This window comes from Balaenoptera musculus, chromosome 15 (genome assembly GCF_009873245.2).
Source record: "Balaenoptera musculus isolate JJ_BM4_2016_0621 chromosome 15, mBalMus1.pri.v3, whole genome shotgun sequence".
In the NCBI taxonomy this organism is placed as follows: Eukaryota; Metazoa; Chordata; class Mammalia; order Artiodactyla; family Balaenopteridae; genus Balaenoptera; species Balaenoptera musculus.
Genome location: NC_045799.1, coordinates 49,791,549 through 49,813,133, shown reverse-complemented (window position 1 = coordinate 49,813,133; position 21,585 = coordinate 49,791,549). Strand labels below are relative to the sequence as shown.

Genomic DNA, 21,585 nt, shown 5'->3' with positions numbered 1-21,585 from the left:
CCCGCCTCCGGCGAGGAGCTGGCAAGAAAAGGACCACGTCCGGCGGGGGACGGGAAAGAGACGGGCTGCTTCCGGCGCGGCGGTTCCTCCCCGGCCCGGCAATTTTAGGAAATGGTTCGGGTGCTCTCGGAAGGAGAGACTTCTCCGTTCGGCTGGCTCTGTTCCCGCTGCCTCCGCTCCCCCGCAACCTCCGCGCCGCCAGCCTCTCCTGCCTCCGGTCCCGCCAGACGCCCCCAGGCTCCTTAAACAGCTTGGTCCTTGAAGTCCCTCTGTGTCCCTCGCGCCTCTGTAGCCTGTGTTCTCCGGGCTCCTCTATCCTTCTGCCCCCCTTCCAGAGGCCGACTTTGCGGACGGTGGGGACCACCTGGCTTCCCGGGCGGGATTGACTGACCGAACGTCCAGTGACTATCCTAATCTGGCAGTTGTGGGGTTGGAGAGGTGGCCTGGCCTGGGACTGACCAGGTAGGGTCTTCCCCAGAAGTCAGACATGGGACTGACTGGCCTCAGGGCAGCTATGGCGCCTTCTGAATGCCCAGCCAGGGTGATGGAATTTGCCTGTCAGACTGACTGACTAATGGTGGACTGCCCTGGACTAAGCAGTTTTGGAGGAACCACCCAGGGTAAAGGCTCTGAACTGACAGGCCCCTACCCCCAGGCTGACCAGCCCTGCCAACTTCACTGACCTATCCCCACCACCCGTGCAGCCATGGAGAAGATGTCCCGTGTGACTACAGCCCTGGGTGGCAGCACGCTGACGGGCCGCACCATGCACTGCCACCTGGATGCACCAGCCAACGCCATTAGTGTGTGCCGTGACGCGGCCCAGGTGGTCGTGGCAGGCCGCAGCATCTTCAAGATCTATGCCATTGAGGAGGAGCAGTTTGTGGAGAAGCTGAACCTGCGTGTGGGCCGCAAGCCCTCGCTCAACCTGAGCTGTGCAGATGTTGTTTGGCACCAGATGGACGAGAACCTGCTTGCCACGGCGGCGACCAATGGCGTCGTGGTCACCTGGAACCTGGGCCGGCCGTCCCGCAACAAGCAGGACCAGCTGTTTACGGAGCACAAACGCACGGTGAACAAAGTCTGCTTCCACCCCACTGAGGCCCACGTGCTGCTCAGTGGCTCCCAGGATGGCTTCATGAAGTGCTTCGACCTTCGCAGGAAGGACTCTGTCAGCACCTTCTCGGGTGAGGCCCTTGGAGGCGGGTCGGGCAGGTGTGCATCTCTGCAGGTGGCTGGCCTGTCTAGGCGGGTTGAGAAATGCTGTGTGCATCAAAGGCCCTCAGATGTGCTCTCAGAGAGCTTCCTGGAGGAGGAGCCAGACGAGCTGGCACTGGAAGAGTGGGTGGAGGTGAGCAGGGAAGGGGCAGGGCAGGGGTAGGCCTGGTGGAAGTGTGAGGGGTACCTGGAGTGTGGTCACAGCTCTGATGCACTTATGGAGTCAGCAGGAGTCAAGGCTGGGTATGGGATCAGGGAGAGAGCAGGGCCTGAGCAGATCCACAGCCCACCTGGGCAGCTGAGCAGAGGGTTTGTTTTGCTGTCTCCTCTTTCTGTGCCTCAGAGCTCCAGGCCACCTCATTGCACAAAGTCTACCTCCAGGGTCCTCAGCCCAGGGAAGCAGTGGGGAGTGGTGCACTGCCTGGTTTCCCCCCAGTTCTCTTCCCAGCAGGCGCAGCTCCCTGACAACCCCCCTTGAGCCAGCTCTCCCTTTTCACCTCGATGAGACCAAGTGAAGCACAGGGCAGAGCCCAGAGAGAATCTGAGGGCCTCTTAAGACAGACCTTGAGCTACCTGTTCTGGGGAAAAGCTGGACACTGCACTCAGAGGCTCTTGGTGCGGTGGTCCACAGGGGTGGACATATACCCTCAAGGTGTCCAGTGCTGTGGGGCTGACCTGGCAGCTCCAGCTCAAGGTGTAGGAACTGGGCAGATCCTGGGGCATCCCATCCATGCCTCCGTGGGCCGGAGGCCCCCGAAGGATTGTATTCGGCCCACTGAGGCCCCTGTTCACTCAGTGCTCTGATACCTGGTCCTGAAGCTGACCACAGCTTCGCCCAAGGACTGATGTCAGGTGCAGAATCCAGGGAAAATCGAGGTCCAGGAGTCTGTGTCAAAAACCACCCAATGTCTTGTGTCCCTCTCACCATCCCAGGCTATTGTGTCTGCTCTGCCAGGCCTCTCCTCGCCCCTGTCCACCCTGGGCAGGCCTTGGCAGTATCTACTCCACCCTCTAGGCCTCCTGGCCTGTGCCACGGGCAGGCATGTGACACCAGTCCACATCCATTCCGAGGGATCCCCCTTGGTTGCTCTCCCTCCTGGAGTCCCTGTAGGCTACCCAACCCCCCACCCCCAACTCTCCCTCCACTGACGTCCTGCCCACAGGCCAGTCTGAGAGTGTGCGTGACGTCCAGTTCAGCATCCGGGACTACTTCACCTTCGCCTCCACCTTTGAGAACGGCAACGTGCAGCTCTGGGACATTCGGCGGCCCGACCGCTGTGAGAGAATGTTCACGGCCCACAATGGGCCTGTCTTCTGCTGCGACTGGCACCCCGAGGACAGGTGTGGGGTGGGGTGGGGGCTGGGGCAATGGGGCAAGATGGGTGGGGCTTACGGAAGGGCTCTCTCACTGCCTCAAGACCTGTGAGACAGAGTGGGGAGCCCTCCCACCCCAAAAGAGGTCACTGAGGACCTCACGGGCCTTCCACAGGGGCTGGTTGGCCACAGGTGGGCGTGACAAGATGGTAAAGGTCTGGGACATGACCACACACCGCGCTAAGGAGGTGCACTGCGTGCAAACCATTGCATCCGTGGCCAGAGTCAAGTGGCGGCCTGAGTGCCGCCACCACCTAGCTACGTGCTCCATGATGGTGGACCACAACATCTACGTGTGGGACGTGCGCCGGCCTTTTGTGCCAGCTGCCATGTTTGAGGAGCACCGCGATGTCACGACAGGCATTGCCTGGCGCCACCCGCACGATCCCTCCTTCCTGCTCTCCGGCTCCAAGGACAGCACCCTATGCCAGCACCTGTTCCGTGATGCCAGCCAGCCTGTTGAGCGCGCCAACCCTGAGGGCCTCTGCTATGGCCTCTTTGGGGATCTGGCCTTCGCAGCCAAGGAGAGCCTAGTGGCCACTGAGTCGGGGCGCAAGCCCTACACTGGGGATCGGCGCCACCCAATTTTCTTCAAGCGCAAGTTGGACCCTGCCGAGCCCTTCTCAGGCCTCGCCTCCAGTGCCCTCAGTGTCTTTGAGATGGAGCCTGGCAGCAGTAGCATGAGCTGGTTCGTGGACACGGCTGAGCGTTATGCCCTGGCTGGCCGGCCACTGGCCGAGCTTTGTGACCACAATGCGAAAGTGGCTCGGGACCTTGGCCGCAACCAGGTACATAGGGCTGGGCTGAGGGCCATGACCTTGGTGCAGGGTCAGGGAGCTCATCTGACTGCTGCGCCCAGACCCTACCCTGAGTTCAGTGCTCAGTTCTGGTTGAGGTCACTACCAGCTCTTGCCCCAGTAACTAAGGGTGTCCAGAGCCCCAAGTGGGCCAGATGCCAGTGCCATTCCTGGGATGCAGGTCTGGGGTGCTGTGGGGCTGGAGCCCCCTCTTCTGGCTTATCCTTGCTTTTAGACTTCCCAAGGTGTCCAGCCCTACAGAGAAGACCCACATTGCCTCGCTTATCACCTCCCGGGGACCCCAGGCTCATTTCCATGCTTCTTTCTGTGCCTCTACAGGATCGAGGCTAGGGTTTTTGTCTTTCCATGGGCATCGGTTTCCCACCTGGGGCGGGCCAGGACATTGGGTCCCTGGGGCAGCTGAAAGCTGAGGGTTTGTGGTTCCATCCAGGCAGAGGGGGGCCTGCACGGGGCGCCAGGGACCCAGGACCCCCGTGAGTGACCAGTGCCCACCCCTAGGTGGCGCAGACGTGGACCATGCTACGGATCATCTACTGTAGTCCTGGCCTGGTGCCCACCACCAACCTTAACCACAGCGTGGGCAAGGGCAGCTCCTGTGGCCTGCCACTCATGAACAGGTAGACACCTGGGGGCGGCTTTCCCCAGAGGGTGGGATTGTTGGGGCCCACCCATCCATCGGCCTTCCCTGCTTCCAGTTTCAATCTAAAGGATATGGCCCCAGGGCTGGGCAGTGAGACTCGGCTGGACCGCAGCAAGGGTGACGCACGGAGTGACACAGTGCTGCTGGACTCCTCAGCCACGCTTATCACCAACGAAGGTAGGCTGGGAGCAGACGCAGGGCATTCATGGGAGTGGGACTGGGGCCTCCCAGAGTGAGCTGGCCCTGCAATGCTCTCCCTCCCTCGGGCAGATAACGAGGAGACCGAGGGCAGCGACGTGCCTGCCGATTACTTGCTGGGCGATGTGGAAGGTGAGGATGACGAGCTGTACCTGCTGGACCCGGAACACGCTCACTGTAAGTGGGGGCTTGGGGAGGGGTGGGGCCAGGAGGCGGGGCCAGAAGCTCATACCCTGCCTACCCCCCCCTCCCCTGCATCGCAGCTGAGGAGCCCGAGTATGTGCTGCCCCAGGAAGCCTTCCCACTGCGCCACGAGATTGTGGACACCCCACCCGGGCCTGAGCACCTGCAAGACAAGGCCGACTCGCCCCATGTGAGTGGCAATGAGGCAGATGCAGCCTCCCTGGTGCCTGTGGACTCTTCCTTCTCACTCATCTCCGTCTCACACGCACTGTACGACAGCCGCCTGCCGCCTGATTTCTTCAGTGCCCTGGTGTGCGACATGCTGCGCTTCTATGCGGAGCAGGGTGACGTGCAGATGGCCGTGTCCGTGCTCATTGTGCTGGGTGAACGCGTGCGCAAAGACATCGACGAGCAGACCCAGGTGGGTGATAGGGTCTGGGGGGTCTCCCTGGAGCAGCTGCCACCCCCAGGACTACCCCTGCACGCCCCACCTGCACCCGCCCCTCTGTCTGTGCCCAGCACACTTGGGGGAAGCTCCTCAGTGTGCTGGAAACCCTGGTCTCTTACCTCCTTCCTCCCCTCCCTGCACCACCAGGAGCACTGGTACACGTCCTACATCGACCTGCTGCAGCGCTTCTGCCTCTGGAATGTGTCCAACCAGGTGGTCAAGCTCAGCACCAGCCGTGCCATCAGCTGCCTCAACCAGGCCTCCACCACCCTGCACGTCAACTGCAGTCACTGCAAGCGGCCCATGAGCAGCCGGGGTTGGGTCTGCGACAGGTGCCACCACTGTGCCAGCATGTGCGCTGTCTGCCACCACGTGGTCAAGGGTCTGTTCGTGTGGTGCCAGGGCTGCAGTCACGGCGGCCACCTGCAGCACATCATGAAGTGGCTGGAGGGCAGCTCCCACTGCCCCGCCGGCTGCGGCCACCTGTGCGAGTACTCCTGACCCGCCTGCCGGACCCGGATGGGTGTGCGGGGCTTGTGAACTAAATAAAGGAAGCGGGAGACGTATTCTGAGGCTGCCTGTCACCCGGTCGCGTCGCTTACGGTCCAGTCCCCGCGCGGGCGACTCTGGTGGGCGGGTGGCAGTGTGTGCACGGGAGTTGGCAGCAGCCAATAGCAGCTCTTGGTGCGACCTTCGTCCCGCCTTCCGGAAGTGCCCCCTCTTTCCAGGACGGGCCAAAGGAAGCCGCTTCCGGGAGCCGGCCTGTTGCCACGACGACGGAGCTCCCGGCATGCCTCGCGGCGGCGGGCTATGGCGTTGGGGGTGCGGCTACTCCTGTTGCTCGCGCTCTGGACGCTGGCGGTTCCGGCCCGGAGTCTCCGGGAGGCAGGCGACGGAGGGTGGTGAGCTGCGCCGGGCGGCAGGGCGGAGCGGGGCGCGCGGCGGGGCGGCCAAGGGCACTGACCAGCTGTGTCGGCAGGCGGCGGCCCGGGCCGGGGGCGCCGGCGGCCGTGGCGGAGGAGGAACGCTGCACCGTAGAGCGCCGGGCCGACCTCAGCTACGCCGAGTTCGTGCAGCGGTAAGTGCGTCCTCTTGTGTGGCCACACCTCCCACGCCCGAAAACCCTGGGGCTCCGTCCCCGAGCATCGCTGAGGCCGCACACTGGTCGCCGGCCCGTCCTCCCGGCCCTCCTTAGGCCGCTTCCCCTTGAGCTCGTGAGAGCGCGTGTGGGCGGGAGCGGAGGATGGGCGCGGGTCAGACTGCGGCCGTGATTCCGTCTTTTCTTCTAGCTACGCCTTTTCCAGACCTGTCATTCTGCAGGGGCTCACAGACAACTCGGTGAGTGCTCACGCCCCTCGCGACCACCACTCGCCCGTGCTGAGCTTGGCCCCTGAGTATTTTCCCCGCCCCCGCAGAGGTTCCGGGACCTGTGCTCCCGTCAAAGGCTGCTGGCCTTGTTTGGGGACAGCGTGGTCCGGTTGAGCACTGCCAACACCTACTCCTACCAGAAAGGTGAGCTGCCCCACCCTGCAACCCAGCCTGCTGGCCAGCATCCTGAAGGCAGCACCAACCAGTCCTGACCAACCCCTTTCAAACTGCAGTGGACCTGCCCTTTCAGGAGTATGTGGAGCAGATGCTGCACCCCCAGGACCCGTTCTCCATGGGCAATGGTGAGCCAGACGGGTGGCCATGGGGTGGGGTGGGGTGACTTAGGAGTACCCAGGTGCCAAGATCTCTGCATCCTCCTGTGTTTTCTACTGTCAGACACCCTGTACTTCTTTGGGGACAATAACTTCACCGAATGGGCATCACTCTTTCGGCACTACTCTCCACCTCCATTCAGCCTGCTAGGTACCATTCCTGCTTATAGTTTTGGAATTGCAGGTGGGTGCCCTGCAGGACCAGGGGACTTGGGAACTGGGTGGGGGAGGATTAGGCTTGGTAACCAGCTGCTCATAACTCACCCCACAGGTGCCGGCTCTGGGGTGCCCTTCCACTGGCACGGGCCCGGGTTCTCAGAGGTGATCTATGGCCGAAAGGTCAGCACAGGGTGGGGCTGAGACTTTGGGTTCACTGACCACAGCACAAAGAGTGACCTTGTTGCTCCCACCCTCAGCGCTGGTTCCTGTACCCTCCTGCGAAGACACCTGAATTCCACCCCAACAAGACCACACTGGCCTGGCTCCGGGACACATACCCGGCCCTGGCACTATCTGCACGGCCCCTGGAATGCACCATCCACGCTGGTGAGGTCAGTGGCTGGCAGACAGGGGCCAGGCTGGGCTGGGCCAAGGGCCCCCAACCAATCCCTGTGTCCCCCCCACTCCCAGGTGCTGTATTTCCCTGACCGATGGTGGCACGCCACACTCAACCTCGACACCAGTGTCTTCATCTCTACCTTTCTCAGCTAGCCAAAGGGGGTGGCTGGGGAGCCCGTCGCACACCAGCACATGCCCCTATAGTGCTCACAGATTTTATTACAGGGACAGAGGTGGCAGCGGCAGCCTCAGCCCAGCCCACTCTCACCCGCTGTTTCTGGCCCAGAAGGGGGATGGGGGAGGCTCATGACCCAGCAGAACTGATGGGGGTGGGCTTGGGGACACCAGGATAGGGATCTAGGGACACAAACTATGTACAGCGGCTAGAGACTACTGCCCAAGGCCCTCCTGAGCCAGGGTACCGGGCAAGGCGGGTGAGTGGCTCACACACCCGCCCTGCGTTAGTAGTCCTCCACCCAGCCATTCTCGGAGATGAACGCGTCAATGACCTCTTTCATGGCCAGGTTGGGGATGAGCTGTTCCTGGGTCAGGGGGCTCCGAGTCACAGGGTCAAAATGGCCCACACGCTGCAGTGACAACAGAATCAGAATTAGGAGGTGCTCAGTGGGTGTGGGTCCTGCTCCCAACTCCCATGGGCCCTCACCTGCAGGTGCTCCTCAATGTCCTTGCGGTCGTAGGTGATACCACTGGGTGTGATGCAGGGCTCTCGCATCAGCTCAAAGCTGATCTTGCCACACAGGTAGTCGGGTATATCTCGCTTCTGCAGCACACAGGGTCAGGTCAGGGGCTGGGAAAAGGCACTGCTCCGACTCCTGCTACCCACAGGCCCCAGAAGACACACAGCTCACCTTTCTCTTCTCGTCTACCTGAGAGAAGAGCTCATCCATGTCTGCCAAGTACTTGTCCTGCAAAGAACCAAGCAGCTATGTGTGGGCCTGACACCCCATCTCCCTTCCCCAGGCACCGAAACACAGACCCAGCAGGAGCCAGGGGCACCTCACGTCCGTCACACGCATGCAAATACACACAGGACCCACACTTGGGCTGGGGCACCCTCACATGCTTGGCCTCAATGCAGGCCTGCTGGGCCCGGAGGTGGCCATCGTCCTCATCACCCTCATGGTTCCGCTGACACTCTTCCAGCTCCCTGGAGGTTGACCAAAAGCTGATCAGAGATGGGTCTGGCCAGGAGGTCAGACTCCACTCCAATCTTAGGCTCATTCAGGCCTTATTCCCCTCCATCTCCTGCGTGCCAGAGTTGGCCTTCAATAAATGGTTGTGTTCACGACTCAGAGTTAACCTAAAAGTGGTGACTTCTGGGGGGCACCTATCATCACCACAGCCCACCTCTCACGCTCGGCCACAATGAGCTGTGTGAGGTAAGAATGCAGCTCGTTCTCCTGGTGGATGCGCCGCTCCTCAATGCTATTCCAGCGCTTCTTCTTCGCGATGCGCAGAGCACTGGGGATGTCGTCCCCAAAGTTGAGCCGCTGCTCCTTGGCCAGGTTGTAAGCTGGAGGAATAGAGGATTCGGATAAACCTCCAGCCAGTCCACCCGCTTGGTCCCAGGCACCCTGGCACCAGCCAGCCTGTGAGCCCACCTCGCTGCAGGTTGGCAATAGCCTCATCATAGCTCTCCATCTCCAACTGGCATTGCCCCAGGAAGAAGTGTGCCTTCACAGACTGCCCGTCCAGCTCCAGGGCGCGCCGGCAGTCAGCCAGGGCTTGCTCATGCTGCTGCATCTTCAGGTAGCACAGTGCTCGGTTGGTGTAATACACCGCCACCAACGGATTCCGGGTCTGGAGAACAAGGGCAGACCAGCCAGCATGAGGGCGTGAGTTCAACCTACCCCCTCTGTCCCAGCTTCAAGCCCATAGCTGGAATCAAGACACTACAGGTTTCTCAGCTTCCAAGCCTCTGGGTTCTGAGATAGGGTGGAGCCTACCTGAGCCCACCCTCTGGACTCCAGTGAGTCTTGTGAAGGTAGCTTTTCCAGATCTGTGGAAATCACCAGCTTTGGGCTTGGACTCCTCAAGGGGCAAGGGTCCCTGGCCCCCAGCCGAGTGGGCCTCAAGCACGCTGAAGCTCCCACCCGCCACAGTTCTCTGGCAACCAGCACTGGCTCGGCAGCCGTGGCCTTGGCCCCTTTGGAACAAGATCATCACTGAGTTCTCAGAGCCCAAGCACCACCCCCTTCCGAAAGTCGGGCGGGGCAGCCAGACAGGGGCTCCGGGGAGGACGCGGAGGCGAAGCCGCAGCCCGGCCCCTCCCCTGGCTCGGACGCCGGCCCCCTCCCGCGGCGCGGGCGCACTCACGATGGCGCGGCCATAGCAGGCCGCCGCCTCCGGGTACTTGCGGCCCACGAAGAGCCGGTTGCCCTGCTCCTTGAGCTCCTGCGCGCTCGGGCTCTTTTCCGGGCTGCCGCCGCCGGCGCTCAGCCGCGCGCCGCCCTCCTTCTCCTCCTTGCCCTTCATGGCGCCGCGCGGCACGGCCTGGGCTCCGCTCCCAGGCTCCGCGCCGGGCCCGCCCTACGCCCGCAGCCCGAGCCCGCGATCCGCTCGGGCCCGGTCCAGCGCTCCGCCACCGGAACTTCCGGCCGCGCAGGTGGGCGGGGCCAGCGGGAAGGACGGCCTGCGGGAGGGCGGGGCCGCGCGTGCACCAGACGCGAGGCGGAGGCAGGGGCGGAGGCGGGGGCGGGGCAGGCGGGAGAGCCTGCGCTCGCGGCGACGCGACGCGCGGCGTCTGAGGCCTGAGAAGCGCCGAGGTCGTCGGGGCAGGAGCCCGCTCGGGCGCTCCGACGCCCCGCCCCCGAGGCTCCGCCCTGGCGCGTGGGGATGGCGGCTGCCCGCGAGCTCTGGGGCTGTAAGGACCCGAGCAGCTGGGCCGCCGTCCTGGGGTGCCACCGGGAAGTGCTGCGGGTGCGCGCGAGCGGCTGGAAACCCTGGAGCGATGGTAGCGCGGTGGGGACATCGGGCGGGCGGGCCGACCCCCGTGGCTCGGACTCCCCGTCACTGCCCTCCCCCAGGTATCGAGAGGAGTTGCCCGCGGCCATCGAGGGCCGAGCGGAGAAACACGTGACACGCGACGAGCTGGAGCAGCTGCTGGCGTGGGAACTGGCGGTGAGGAGCTTCCCACGTGGGGGACGGAGCCTTCCGGGGCGGGACGTAGCGCCGTGGGCGTGGCTTCCTCCTGGGGGCGGGCCCTCGCGCCTTGGGGCGGGGGCGGCGCCCCTAGCGAGGTCCACCAGCCGTGACCCCAGACCCGACCTGGCCACCGAGGGGCCGCTTTCGGCCGCGCCTGCAGCGGCTCGTGACTGCCAACTCCCCGGAGCTGGTGGTGCAGCGCTCGGCTGCCGCCTTCCGCCTCCTGCCAGTCGTGAACGCAGCGGTCACGGAATTGTGCGCCCTCCGGGGCGTGGGCCCGGCTATCGCCTCGCGTTAGTAGGGAGAGCTGGGCGTCCCCCCGGCGAGGTCGTGGGCGGGACCTGGCGTGTTAGTGGCGTTATCTGTGAAATGGCCAGATGGTCAGATACGTGATACCGAGAGTTGTTGGGAATGGCAGCCCCACGCCAAGGTGCGGCTGAGTGCTGTCCATTTACTTCCCGCGGCGGTCCTGGCTGCCAGAGCTCTCGAGGTAGCAGCCTTCATATCTGAGGAGGCAGTGGCCGCAGTGCCCGGTCTGCCAGCCCTGCAGTACACCCTGAAGCACTAACTCCTCTACCTGGACCGGGTGCAGGAGCGTGCCACAGCCTGGAGCCAAGGTGCAGTCTGTTGGCGGCCAGGGAGGGCATCCGGGACTCTGGTCAGGGTGATGTGCAGAGTTATCCAGCAGGGTAGGGTGACTGGTGCCCCTGAGCCCCAGACTCCCTCTGCCCCTCCCCAGGCAGTGCCTCAAGCTGTGGACCCCTCACCGTGTGGAGACAGCACTGTGGATCTGGGCTGTAGGGCAGAAGCTGTGCCCTGACCTGCTGCCTGACCTCGGTCCCAGCCTGGCCACCCCTGAGGACACCAGGCCAGCCAAGAAGCACAGGACCCAGGCCTGCTGACTTGGTTGTGGCCCAGGGCTTGCACACCTATCCTGTGATCTCAGGCCACAAGTCTTTGGACAGGAGACTGGCTGCTGTAGGAGCTCAATAAATGCTTGCTGAACTCAAACCTGACTATGAGGTCCATGACCCCTCCCCAGGGGCTCACATCTCCCATACAGAGACAGCTCATGTTGGGTGCAGAAAAGCAAGGGGGAAGCCCAGGCTGCTGCTTGTGTGGAGGGAAGGGCCCTCACAGATTGATCAGTGAGTTGAGGGGAGACCAGCCCAGCCCGCAGTGCCCTAGTACAGCCACCTGGTGCTGTGTAAAATATTTATTCATTCTCCAAAAAGGCTCAGACTGCAAGTCTCATGGGAGAGGCCAGGGCAGGGTCTCCTCTGGGGCCACCCTTGGGGACCTCCACCACTCAGCCCAGTCCAGCAGTCCTATCCCTCCAGGCCTGGGAGGGGGCGGCCAGGGCTGGTGTAAGGCTTGGCCTGGAGTCCGTGGGCCACAGGGGCCACCTGCCCCCACCAGGAAGAAGCAGCCTCAAGACATACATTCACAGAGGATGAACATGCAGGCCTGCCTAGTGGCTGGCCCACAGATGCTGCGCCCTGGCTGGTGTGGCCCTGGGAACTCTTGTCAGGGTGGCGGGGGAATGTGGGCACCCAGCAGGTCGTAGGCAAAGATGTTCCAGAAGATGGCGAAGAGCAGGAAGGTGCCATAGGCAAGCAGCACCACCCACCAGCCACACTGGTCTCGCAGGCGCGCCTCATAGCTGCGCAGGATGGTCAGGCCCATGCTGACACCAACCACTGCGCCCGCCAGGTGTGCCATGAAGCTGGGCTGTGGGCCCGAGGCAGGCAGTGGCGGGGAGAAGCGCAGCCACACGGCCCGGCCCACCTCGGAGCTCACTACAGAGGGAGGCAGCAGGTGAGAGGCACCCTAGCCATAGGCTGAGGCCCCTCCACCCTGGCTCCCTACTTACTGCACACCAGGGCCAGCACCATCCTCAGCAGCTTGTAGGGACATCTCATCCCAGCCCAGTTCTGATGGGGTGTGAATAAAAAAGGCTGTGAGGGAGGCCTTATGGGCCCCTCCCCGCACCCCGCCACAGGGGCTGCCCCGTTACCATGACGACATTGGCCAGGTGTGCAGAGCACAGGGCGTAGACCCCGCCGGAGCCCCCCACCACAGGGGCCCGCATGTCAGTAATGGAGACGGTCAGGGAGCCTGTGTGAGCAAGGGGAGAGCCGTGAGGGTGAGGCCCACCAGTGAGGTGGCCAGGGCGCACGCACCTGCCTCACCTGCCAGCACACCAGCCAGGTAGAGCAGGCTGATGCGGAGCAGGCCATGCACCATCTCCAGGGGCACCCCGATCATCAGCTGCAGGAGTGCGTTGAACCCCAGCTGCTCCAGCCTGGCCATATGGGGCAAATGGGTGTGAAGGGTGAGGTCTGCCAGGGGGCTACCAGCCCCCTGCCCCCACCTCGAGAGGCTGAGCCCTCCCGATCCAATCTGAGGGGTGCCAGAGGTGGACCCACTCACCCAACATGCATGAACATGTAGGTGAGAAAGCGCCAGGCCCGAGCACGGTGGCCGGGGTGGTATACGAGGGGGCTTTTCATGTACTCAGGGTGGTAGGTCTGCAGCACCCACTTGTTGAGACGGGCCCCGTAGCACAGGAACACGATGATCTGGGAGGAACAGGCGTTGGGGCCAGGCAAGACCAGGGATGAGGGAGGCTCCCGGGGTGGTGGGCAGTGGACGGGCAGGCCCACCTGGGCGAGGGTGACCGAAGCCATAAACACGGGGGGTGGGCAGCTGCGGTGCCGGTAGAAGTACCAGTGGCGGTCCACTTCTCGGGGCAGGATCTCGTAGGCCACGTAGCGCACGAACCGCTTGTAGACACCCAGGCCTGGCTCGTCCAGCAGCCCATCCTGGGGCAGTGCCCGCTGTCCATTGGCGATGGCCCGCTTGAAGCTGCTTGAGCGCTTGCTGCTGATCTGGGGGGCGGGGCCTAGGCATAGGCCACCATACTCCCCCCATGGCTGCCCCTCCTGAGTGGTCCACCCAGCACGTCACAGGGTCTGAGGCCCTGCCCCATGGCTATAGCCCTCCCCGATGGGAAGGGCAGGGAGGAGGGGCCGCCTGCCCAACCCACTCCAGCCAGGGCACTGCGCCCACACCCCAGCTGCCCACCCACTGTGGCACTGACCAGGTCCACCAGCTCCTGGTAGCAGACCTGGCCCCGCTCGTTGCTCTGGGCCAGGGCCACCAGCATGTCCAGTTTGGCCGGGTCCAGGGGCAGCTCATGGCGGTGCACCAGGCCAGTGAAGGTGTCCGCACCGATGAAGCCTGTGTTCTCAGGGTCCAGCTGCTGGGGTCGGGGGGCCGGCAGCCAAGGTCTGAGGGTGGGCCGGGCCCCACGACCACAGGGCTGAGCCACGTCAGGAGGGAGAGGCAGGCTCCGAGCATCCTGGGTCTAGGCCCCTGTGCCCACATGGTCCCAGGAGCTAGCTGTAGGCACCGGTACCTAGGTCCCCGGCCTCCAGCTCCGCTAGCTCTCCAAGCGGTCTCCCCACCTCATTTCTGCCTTGCCCATCCTGGAAGGGTAGGGCCAAGGTCTGAGGGCAATCACCAACCCTCTTGCCCCTCCCCAAGCGCCCTAGTCTGGCTCGCTCTTTCCTGGGGTCTCGTGCAGGGGGCCAAGGTCGTGCAGGGAAGGGGCTGCGCTGAGAGTCTCAGAGCTCCGTCCCCCCGGCCCACCCAAGGGCGGAGGGCCGGCAACGGGGGCGGTGCCGGCGCCCCGCACCTCTCCACGCACCTGCTCCTGGATAAGCTGCAGCAGCGAGCTCCTGTCCATAGAGCCAGGCCGGGCCAGGGGCCGGGGGCCGGGGTCGGCGGCCGCGGCCGGGAGGGGCTTCTCTGCGGACTACTCCGCTCCGCCCCGGCCCTCCGGCTCCGCCCACTCCGTTCGGCGCCGCGTCACGGAGCCGCCCGCCCCCGCCGCACACGCCGCCGCTGCCAGCCCAGCCACTCGCGGTCAGGACACGCGCGCGCCCCGCACGCGGACGTGCCTGGGCAAGAACGGCGCGGGGCGCTTGGCTCCAGTGCCGGCGCCCCCGCCCCCCCACCCCCGGGCTGCAGCTGTTCGTACCTCGGGGCAGCAGCCGGGAAACTTGAGTCACGCGCGGCACGCAAGCCCCTTCTGCGCGCACTCCTTTGCCCCGGGCTGGGCCTCAGCGCCGATGCCACCTCCTCGGGGAAGGCTTCAGGGAACAACCCACTGCTGGGGACTGCCCCCGTCGGGCTCCCTGAAGGCACCTCCCTCCCTGCCAGACATGCTTGCCCGTCCTGGCAACAAGAAGGCTCCACGGCCCCAGGGGCGAGCACTGAAGCCAACAGGGCAACTAGCAGGGTTGAGGGAGGTCCCTGCAGCAGGCCCTGCTCAGTGGGTGGGGACCAACACAACTGGGGCTGGAGGTTCCTGACTACTCCTGTGGCCACAGTGCTAAACTGACCCATGGACATGGGGGTGGGGAGAGCCCCAATGGACAAGGCCGCAGCTGGGATGGAGAGAAGCCCTACTTCCCAGGGAGGACAGGTAGACCCCCTACAATAAGGAAGGTGACAGGCTATGGGAATGTGCAACCATAGCAACCCCTGACAGCACCACTCAGAACACCTGTGCAGCTGAGCCTCAGGACAGATGCAGCAACTAGAAGTAGCATCCTGCCCTGCCCAGCTTTAGTAAGAACTGCACCAGGGGTCCTCAGGTCACTGGAGCTGGGGGGCCAGTGGGATGGTTGAGACAACTTCAGAGTGTGACCCCCAGCCCCTATTGGCTCAGGCCTGAGCATCCCCTGCCGAGAAGGCAGCTCCCCCGCCTCTAGAAACAGCTTGTCAGGGCTGGGGGAGGGGCCCTGGCCTAAAGGCCTGCCTTGCACAGAATGATTAATTACAGGAAGTAGAGGGGGTACTTGTGTGGCCAAGGTCCTCCACCCAAGCACACCACATACTGCCTCTGCTCCACGCCCAGCATGCACGCCAGAGCAAGCACCTGAACTCCAAGCTGAGCCCCCTCCTCAGCCCAAGAAAGGTTCTCTGTCCCCTTGTCCTTAGGCTGGAGCTCTGGCTGTCTCCTGCCAGTGGGAGGGGCAGAGACCTCTGGGTGGGGTGTGAGAAACAGGGCAGCTCCCCCAGACCAGGGCCACCTCACACACCAGGACATTTCAGCACATCCCAGAACCCCAGATCCTCAGCACACCTCAGCCAACCTGACAGGATGCTGAGACTTGGGTAGTGGATACACCTGGCTGTGGGGAAGGGTCACATCAGGGGGTCCTCAGGTATCAGGTCCCCTCCAGCCTCTCACCCTCAGGCCAGCATGGACCTCAATGGACTAAAGGCTCTGAAGCTGCGGCTGGGCCATAATTGGTCCTTACCCTGGCCTGAGACCTCAGGATGGTGACCCAGAGAGGAGGCGGGGGGTCAGGAGTAACATTCCCAGCCCACACCCAGACCAAGGACACGTTTTAGTTAATTCAAGAAGTCATCCTCAGAAAGCAGGACCCAATATGGAAAAGACACAAGTGAAGTTTAATCAGAAAACCCAATCTCATACGTCTTCTGGGAGAGGCACAGCCCTGGACCTGTCTTCAGATTGGGGGGTGGGGGCGCGCACAATGGTCCAGCCATTTCTTGCCTCCATGCCCCTGCCTTTGGCCCAAAGCTCTGCCTTCTTACCCCCTTCATACCCTCTGGCCACATGGGACCAGGAAGGAGGAGTGGAGCCCTGAGAATTCGGGTCTGGGGTCACTGACTTCCTCACCCACACCTCCCAGTCCCTCCAACACATGATGCCCACAAAAGAGGGTCATGCCCGGCACCTGCAGCAAGGCCGGACACAGGCTGCTGGGAGCTGGGGCCACCCTCGGGGCTGAGGCAGGGGTGGGGCAGCAGGTGGACTGTCCTCAGGAGCAAAGTTGAGAGGGTCTCCATCCCCCCCCCCCAAGCAAGTGGCCCCACACCAGCACCCTGAGATCAGACTGCGGGGTCCGGGGCCTCATCGGCTCTTCACCAGGACCCTGTAGAGTGAGAAGCTGAGAACGGCAGCGACGGCAGCCCCGACGGCCCCCAGCGCCACCCGGAGCCAGAAGGAGGTGGCGTGCAGCTCCCCGTGGACAAGGTGTCTGCAGGAGAGAGGGGAGTCTTGCTGCTGTACCCCCACCTCCGTCTCCTACAAAGTCCCAGAGCCCCACTCAGCTGCTCCGTGTCAGTGCCCAGCATGGCAGGACCCCCAGACGAGAGAGCAGCCTGTGAGGCCAGGCCCCGAGGGCCCCGCCTGGGCATCGGCATGGGCACCAAGGCCCACCCTGCAACCTTGACTGACTCCAGTCCTGACACCACAGCTGTGCCACTCTCCTGGGACAGGGAGGGGTCTCCCACACAGGGGCTTCGATCCTGGTACCCACGGGAAGGCGGCCATGGTGGCAAGCCGGGTGAAGATGGCCGCGCGGGGCTCGGCTGGGCTGGCACAAGAGAACAGGGCGGGGGCGGGCAGCCGGTGCCTACGGCAGAACTCAGTCGGAGACAGACCAGGCAGCAAGACGCCTTCGGGCAAGTCAGCCTTGGAGGAGACGAAGAGGCAGGGGGTCTGCCTGTCCATGTAGTGGCGCTGCAGGGGGAGGGGCCATGTGAGTGTGCTGGGGGACACCTGCCCACAGCCCTGCTACCCAGCAGGGCCCCCAGGGTGGGCGGGACCTTGCCTTGTAGACACTGGCGCACAGCGAGAAGGACCTGGGGTGCCTGCTGTCAAACATCAAGCAGGCAATGTCACAGGTGGCGTCGGCCGAGGCGGTCAGGAGGCTGTTTGCACCCACCTCACACAGCTGAACAGAGAGGGTGGCCTCAGAGGGGCACAGGCTAGGTCTCCCAGGGCCGCGTTGGGCGGCTCCCTCAGCATGCACGCTCTAGGCCTACCCTGGGGACCCCCGCACTCACGATCAGGTACTTCTCCTGCCCGTTGACCTGCACAGTGTCGATGGTGTAGGCAGAGGGCTCCCCGGCAGGCTCCCCAGCATCCTGGTGCAGAGGGACGCCCCTGAAGCTCGCTGCTCGGACTCTTTCCAGAACCCCTGCCCCCCAGGTCCACGCACGGCACACACGGACACTCACCCCCAGGCCACGGCCGAGGAAAGCCTGCAGGAAGGAGGACTTGCCCACTCCGCGGGCCCCCACCACCTTGCACAAGAAAACGTTTCTCTGCGTTTGTCCCTTCTCCTGGTCCAGCCTCTTCTCCCGGGTGACTGTGGGCAGGGGGCAAGGATGAACGTGAGGGAGGGGCTGCCGGGGAGGCACTGGCTGGGGGCCGGTGTGAAAGCGGGCACCCACCTGTGATGGCGTGGGCCTGGGAATCCTGCTCGCAGAGGGTGGGGAAGCCCAGGTAGCCAAGGTGCTCAAGACAGTGCTGGACGTCCAAGTAGGTCACCAGACTGGGGACGGGGAAGCGGGGATGTGGCGTTACAGCAGGGCAGAGGATGAGGCCGTCTCAGTGGGTGAGGGCTGCACTTACGTCCACTGGCAGAGATACCCGTGCAGGGGCAACCGACCGGCCTCGGTGCGGACCGCGTGAGGGAGCTGGGGCCCCCAGGGAGCAGCAGGAAACACGCTGAAGAGGCTCTGCAGCTCTGCTGGCGAGAGGGCGCCATCCCGGTCCTGCGGGCAGAGGAGCTGCGGTGACACGTGCGGGCGGGATGCCGAGGGGGGGGCTCAGTGGGGCCCAGCGCCCTCACCTGGTCATGCTTCTCGAACATTCTCTGCACAAACTGGTAGCCGCGGTGGTTGAGCTCGGTGCTGCATCCGGGGGGCACACGGAGCCTGCGGGTGCCAGGATGGGGGTGGGGATGTGCACACCTCCTTGTGCTCCACAGGGCACCTCCTCTGAACACAGCCCGTCCAGGCAGGCAGTGAGTCCCCCCGCCAGGGAGAGACGCCCCGATGGCCCCCAGCACAGGGTCCAGGAGCCCCAGGCCCCATCCGACACAGATGGGAGGCGAGCCCTGAGCCCGAACGCCACTCACGGTGGACAGAGGTAGTTGGCCGTCAGCTCAAGCGAGTCACCATAGCCAAAGCGCCTCAGGATGGTCCATGTGGTCTCGTGGCGGCCTCGCTGGATGAAGAGCATGTTCAAGAAAAGGAAGCCTGCTCAGGAGAAGCAGAGAAAGGAGTAACACCAGGCACAGCCTAGCCTTGCCCCACACCCCACGCCCGGGGTAGGCAGGGCGTCGGGCCTCACCGTCCAGGGTCAGCCGGTCATCCTGCACACCTCCTGCCACATTCTTGCTCACCACCATCTTCACGTCCTCCAGGGCCTGCGGGGCAAGAGGGTGCCCGAAGCAGGACATCTGCTTCCAAGAGAAAGTGGCCGTTAGTCAGACAGCTGCCCTCTCCATCCGTCACAAGGGCAGCCGAGGCGTGGGGTGCGGCTGCAGCTGGGAGGGTGGGTACCGCCAGGAGACAGAAGAGGGTGCACCTGGAAAGCGTTGAGCTCCTGGTCACTGAGCACCTGGTCCATGTCCTGGTCTGAGAGCCTGAAGATGCGTGTGAGGGCCTGGGCGCACTTGGGCATCAGCTGTGGGGACAGTGGCTCAACACCCCACCGCTCCCTCCTGCTCGCCCTCCCCACCAGCACCTTCAGCCCACCTGCTTGGCCTCAGGGTCATAGAGGGGAGCAGTGGGGTGTAGCACGGCCTTCTGTGCATAGTAGAACAGCTCTGAGATGTTTTTCAGGTTCTTCGCCGAGCACTGGGACACGTGGGAACAGACTCAGAGGGGGAGGCAGGGAGGACCCCTGTCCTCGCCTCTGCGGTCCTGGCACCCCCGGGGCCCTGCCCGCTCACCTCCACACAGGTCTCGATCTCGGGGAACTGGCTCATGATGGGCAGCACAGCCTCCATGGAGCCCCCCGGCCGCAGGTCCGACTTGTTGCCCACCAGGATAATGGGGACCCTTGGGGGAGAGACCCACGGTCACCAAGGATCAGGGAGCTGGCGGGGCCCAGTCCCCCTCCCCGAGCCCTGCCTATTACCTGGGCCCCCTCTTGGTATCCCCATTCACCAGTGGGATCCATTTGGTTCGGATCTGAAAGGTAAGACCTGGCCATGAGAATGGGGGCCTGCCCAGCCCACAGCTCCCATGTGGAACTCTCACTTGGCTCCAGGAGAGAGGGGGGAGATTGAGGGCCACTGAGAGTCAAAGTCACGGCCACTGGCAACAAATCCAGTGGGGAAGAGCAGCGGGCAGGTAGGACCTCATCTGATCCTAGCAGTTCCCAAACACCCACAAAGGGCCTGAGATCAGCAACTCCTCCCGCAGACCTCAGAGATTCAGACGCAAGGCCATCCATGCTCTCGGCGGGAGACAGGGTCATGGGAACTCGGGGGAAGCTTTGGGGGCCCTAGCCAGGGTGGCTCCGTGAAGCTCCCCAGTGGGGCCAGCCACGGGTGCAAGTTGCCCAGAACCCGGGTCAACTGAGCGTCCGCCTGTGGTGTGTGCAGAGAACAGAGAACAGGTGGATGACCAGGCTGGGCGCCAGTGACAGAAAGCTGGGATGGACAGAGAGTTCCCTTGTTCACCTTCTCAATGGTGGCCTCCTCAGACACGTCATACACCACGCACACCACGTTTGCCTGTTGGGGGCAGGGAGAGGGATTGTATGGTGGGATCTGAAGCTCCCTGCTCCACTCACAAGCTGGACAGGACAGGGCTCAGAGACTGGGGGAGCCCACCCTTCCAGCTGCTCCCAGGCCGAGTCACTGGCTGTTGGCCACTCACACCTCAGGCCAGCCCTTCCCTACCCACTTCTGCTGCAGATGCCAGGCCCCAGTACTGCAGCTCTGGTCAGCGAGTCTCCTGAGGGCTCAGGACACAGCCACCCTTAAACTTGACGCCCCAATCTCAGCCCTTCGCTCCCTGGTCACTACAGGCAACAGCAGACAGAGGACAACAGCACAGGGTGGGGGGATGACGGCAACACAGTGGCTGCGGCCTGTACCCTTGCCCAGTGGCACCCCCAGGACACATGCTGCAGGGGCAGCACCCCCACCAGGAGCTTGGTCCAGGCACAGGTCCTCCTGTGCAGAGGAGAGCAGAGAGCTAGCTGTGCAGCCCACAGCACTGGTCATGACACCCGGTGCAACCCAGAGGCCCAGGACAGTGGACTAGACTAAGGAGTGGGGAATGGGGGTGCTGGGCACAGAGCTGTCCAAGGGATCACTTTCAAGGACTTGGAGACTGCTCCCCAGGGTCCACCAGAAGAGGGAAGGCTAGGCTCGGAGGGCTGTAGGCTGTCCAACCACGCATGCAGGAGGAAGGAATGGGCCTTCCTCCCGGCTCCCAGCAGAGTGCATCACAGGGACCCCAAAGACTCTCCGTGCTAACAGGTCACAACAGAATTAGCGAGGCTGCGGACACTCTGGGCACCTTAATCCAATCCCTCAGAGAATGAAACCGATCAAGCCAGGGCGGCCATACCCCCAAGGCCTGAGCCCTGACCCCCATGCCCAGCACCCCCTTCCCCAGGACCCACTGTACCTTGTGAATCTCGTCCTGGAGCTCCTCGACTGTCTGCTCAGCCTCTGGGTGCAAAAAGAGATCCCACTGCAGACCTGCCGGAGACGCCCGCTCCTGGGCGCAACCGCGGGCGGGCGGCCCCTCTACCTGAGTAATCCACGATGTGGGTGGGCACCTTCTCTGGGGTGACGTCCGCGGGAATGGTGATCTCTTCTGCCCGGGGGGGGACCTGGGGCAGATGCGGCCGTGAGGACAGCCGGGAAGGGCGGAGGGCGGCGGCGCCCGGACCTGGGCCCCCTGGGCCCTTCTTGGGCGCGGGGACGCGCTCGGCCTTACCTCCTCGGGGAACTCCTCGCCCACCAGCGACAGGATCAGCGACGTCTTCCCCACCTGGGCTGCGCGGGGCGGCGCGGTCAGCGCGGCGGCCAAGGTCGCGGCGCCTCTCCCCACCCCGGCCCCAAGACCCACGACCAGGCTCGACCCCCGCCCGACCCAGGCCCAGGCGCCTACCTACCCTCGCCCAGCAGCAAGATGCGCACGTCCCGCTTCATGCTGGCCGCCGGGAGCTGCAGCCCGACCCCGGTGCAGGCCCGGCCCCCGCCCACGACCGCGGTCCCGACTCGCGCTGTAGCTGCGCCCGCACTTCCGGCCCCCGCCCGCGCAGCCGCACTAGCGAGGCGGGCGGGCCAGACCGGCCTAGCTGCCTGGCGGCGCCACCGCGTGGGCGCGCCGGGCACTGCCGGCCGGGGGGCGGGGCCTTTGCCCAGTGCCGCCCCGCCCCGCAGCTCCTGCTCAGGCTCCCGCGGCTCTTGCAGGGGTCAG

The 21,585-nt window shown here is 64.2% G+C and overlaps 6 protein-coding genes across 23 annotated transcripts; 3 read left to right on the top strand and 3 right to left on the bottom strand.

Annotated features, from left to right (window-relative positions):
* Positions 1-27: 27 nt before the first annotated feature.
* Positions 28-5,448, top strand: WDR24 (WD repeat domain 24). Of its 2 annotated transcripts, none has more exons than XM_036825723.1 (8): positions 28-1,187; positions 2,382-2,559; positions 2,708-3,380; positions 3,909-4,027; positions 4,106-4,227; positions 4,321-4,425; positions 4,512-4,852; positions 5,027-5,448. In XM_036825723.1, the coding sequence occupies exons 1-8, from the start codon at positions 707-709 to the stop codon at positions 5,378-5,380; spliced, it is 2,373 nt and encodes a 790-aa protein (XP_036681618.1). In that variant the 5' UTR covers positions 28-706; the 3' UTR covers positions 5,381-5,448. The 2 variants fall into 2 exon arrangements, with proteins under 2 accessions (XP_036681618.1, XP_036681619.1); XM_036825724.1 differs by lacking the exon at positions 28-1,187 and adding an exon at positions 1,214-1,351 and having other exon boundaries at positions 5,027-5,445.
* A 132-nt stretch (positions 5,449-5,580) lies between these two features.
* Positions 5,581-7,724, top strand: JMJD8 (jumonji domain containing 8). 2 transcript variants are annotated; one of them, XM_036825726.1, is made up of 9 exons: positions 5,581-5,781; positions 5,859-5,957; positions 6,169-6,217; positions 6,295-6,391; positions 6,481-6,549; positions 6,644-6,763; positions 6,851-6,918; positions 6,996-7,130; positions 7,210-7,724. In XM_036825726.1, exons 1-9 carry the CDS (start codon positions 5,690-5,692, stop codon positions 7,288-7,290), a joined length of 810 nt encoding a protein of 269 aa, XP_036681621.1. In that variant the 5' UTR covers positions 5,581-5,689; the 3' UTR covers positions 7,291-7,724. The 2 variants fall into 2 exon arrangements, with proteins under 2 accessions (XP_036681621.1, XP_036681622.1); XM_036825727.1 differs by having other exon boundaries at positions 6,996-7,125; positions 7,210-7,338.
* Positions 7,339-9,755, bottom strand: STUB1 (STIP1 homology and U-box containing protein 1). The gene is made up of 7 exons (XM_036825725.1): positions 9,475-9,755; positions 8,760-8,958; positions 8,506-8,671; positions 8,218-8,305; positions 8,007-8,063; positions 7,802-7,918; positions 7,339-7,724 (listed from the first exon to the last, which is right to left on the bottom strand). The coding sequence occupies exons 1-7, from the start codon at positions 9,631-9,633 to the stop codon at positions 7,599-7,601; spliced, it is 912 nt and encodes a 303-aa protein (XP_036681620.1). The 5' UTR covers positions 9,634-9,755; the 3' UTR covers positions 7,339-7,598.
* Positions 9,657-11,313, top strand: LOC118881619 (the record flags this gene model as incomplete). The annotated part of the gene is made up of 3 exons (XM_036826741.1): positions 9,657-9,763; positions 10,185-10,595; positions 11,042-11,313. Coding segments are annotated over 3 exons (681 nt in total), but the record flags the coding sequence as incomplete, so codon positions are not given.
* Positions 11,314-11,515: 202 nt separating this feature from the next.
* On the bottom strand, positions 11,516-14,405 carry RHBDL1 (rhomboid like 1). 4 transcript variants are annotated; one of them, XM_036825978.1, is made up of 8 exons: positions 14,348-14,405; positions 13,406-13,567; positions 12,969-13,193; positions 12,736-12,884; positions 12,495-12,607; positions 12,320-12,420; positions 12,176-12,236; positions 11,516-12,101 (listed from the first exon to the last, which is right to left on the bottom strand). In XM_036825978.1, the coding sequence occupies exons 2-8, from the start codon at positions 13,469-13,471 to the stop codon at positions 11,830-11,832; spliced, it is 987 nt and encodes a 328-aa protein (XP_036681873.1). In that variant the 5' UTR covers positions 13,472-13,567; positions 14,348-14,405; the 3' UTR covers positions 11,516-11,829. The 4 variants fall into 4 exon arrangements, with proteins under 4 accessions (XP_036681873.1, XP_036681871.1, XP_036681872.1 ...); XM_036825976.1 differs by lacking the exon at positions 14,348-14,405 and adding an exon at positions 14,015-14,140; XM_036825977.1 differs by lacking the exon at positions 14,348-14,405 and adding an exon at positions 14,015-14,140 and having other exon boundaries at positions 13,406-13,564.
* Positions 14,406-15,768: 1,363 nt separating this feature from the next.
* On the bottom strand, positions 15,769-21,532 carry RHOT2 (ras homolog family member T2). Of its 13 annotated transcripts, XM_036825540.1 has the most exons (19): positions 21,278-21,430; positions 21,100-21,158; positions 20,911-20,992; positions 20,785-20,828; positions 19,827-19,880; positions 19,280-19,332; positions 19,092-19,200; positions 18,895-18,996; positions 18,725-18,823; positions 18,488-18,596; positions 18,273-18,393; positions 17,985-18,069; positions 17,765-17,907; positions 17,584-17,684; positions 17,368-17,498; positions 17,194-17,274; positions 16,959-17,081; positions 16,665-16,867; positions 15,769-16,382 (listed from the first exon to the last, which is right to left on the bottom strand). In XM_036825540.1, exons 1-19 carry the CDS (start codon positions 21,312-21,314, stop codon positions 16,256-16,258), a joined length of 1,863 nt encoding a protein of 620 aa, XP_036681435.1. In that variant the 5' UTR covers positions 21,315-21,430; the 3' UTR covers positions 15,769-16,255. The 13 variants fall into 13 exon arrangements, with proteins under 13 accessions (XP_036681435.1, XP_036681439.1, XP_036681448.1 ...); XM_036825544.1 differs by lacking the exon at positions 16,665-16,867 and having other exon boundaries at positions 21,278-21,431; XM_036825546.1 differs by lacking the exon at positions 15,769-16,382 and having other exon boundaries at positions 16,389-16,867; positions 21,278-21,532.
* Positions 21,533-21,585: the final 53 nt, after the last annotated feature.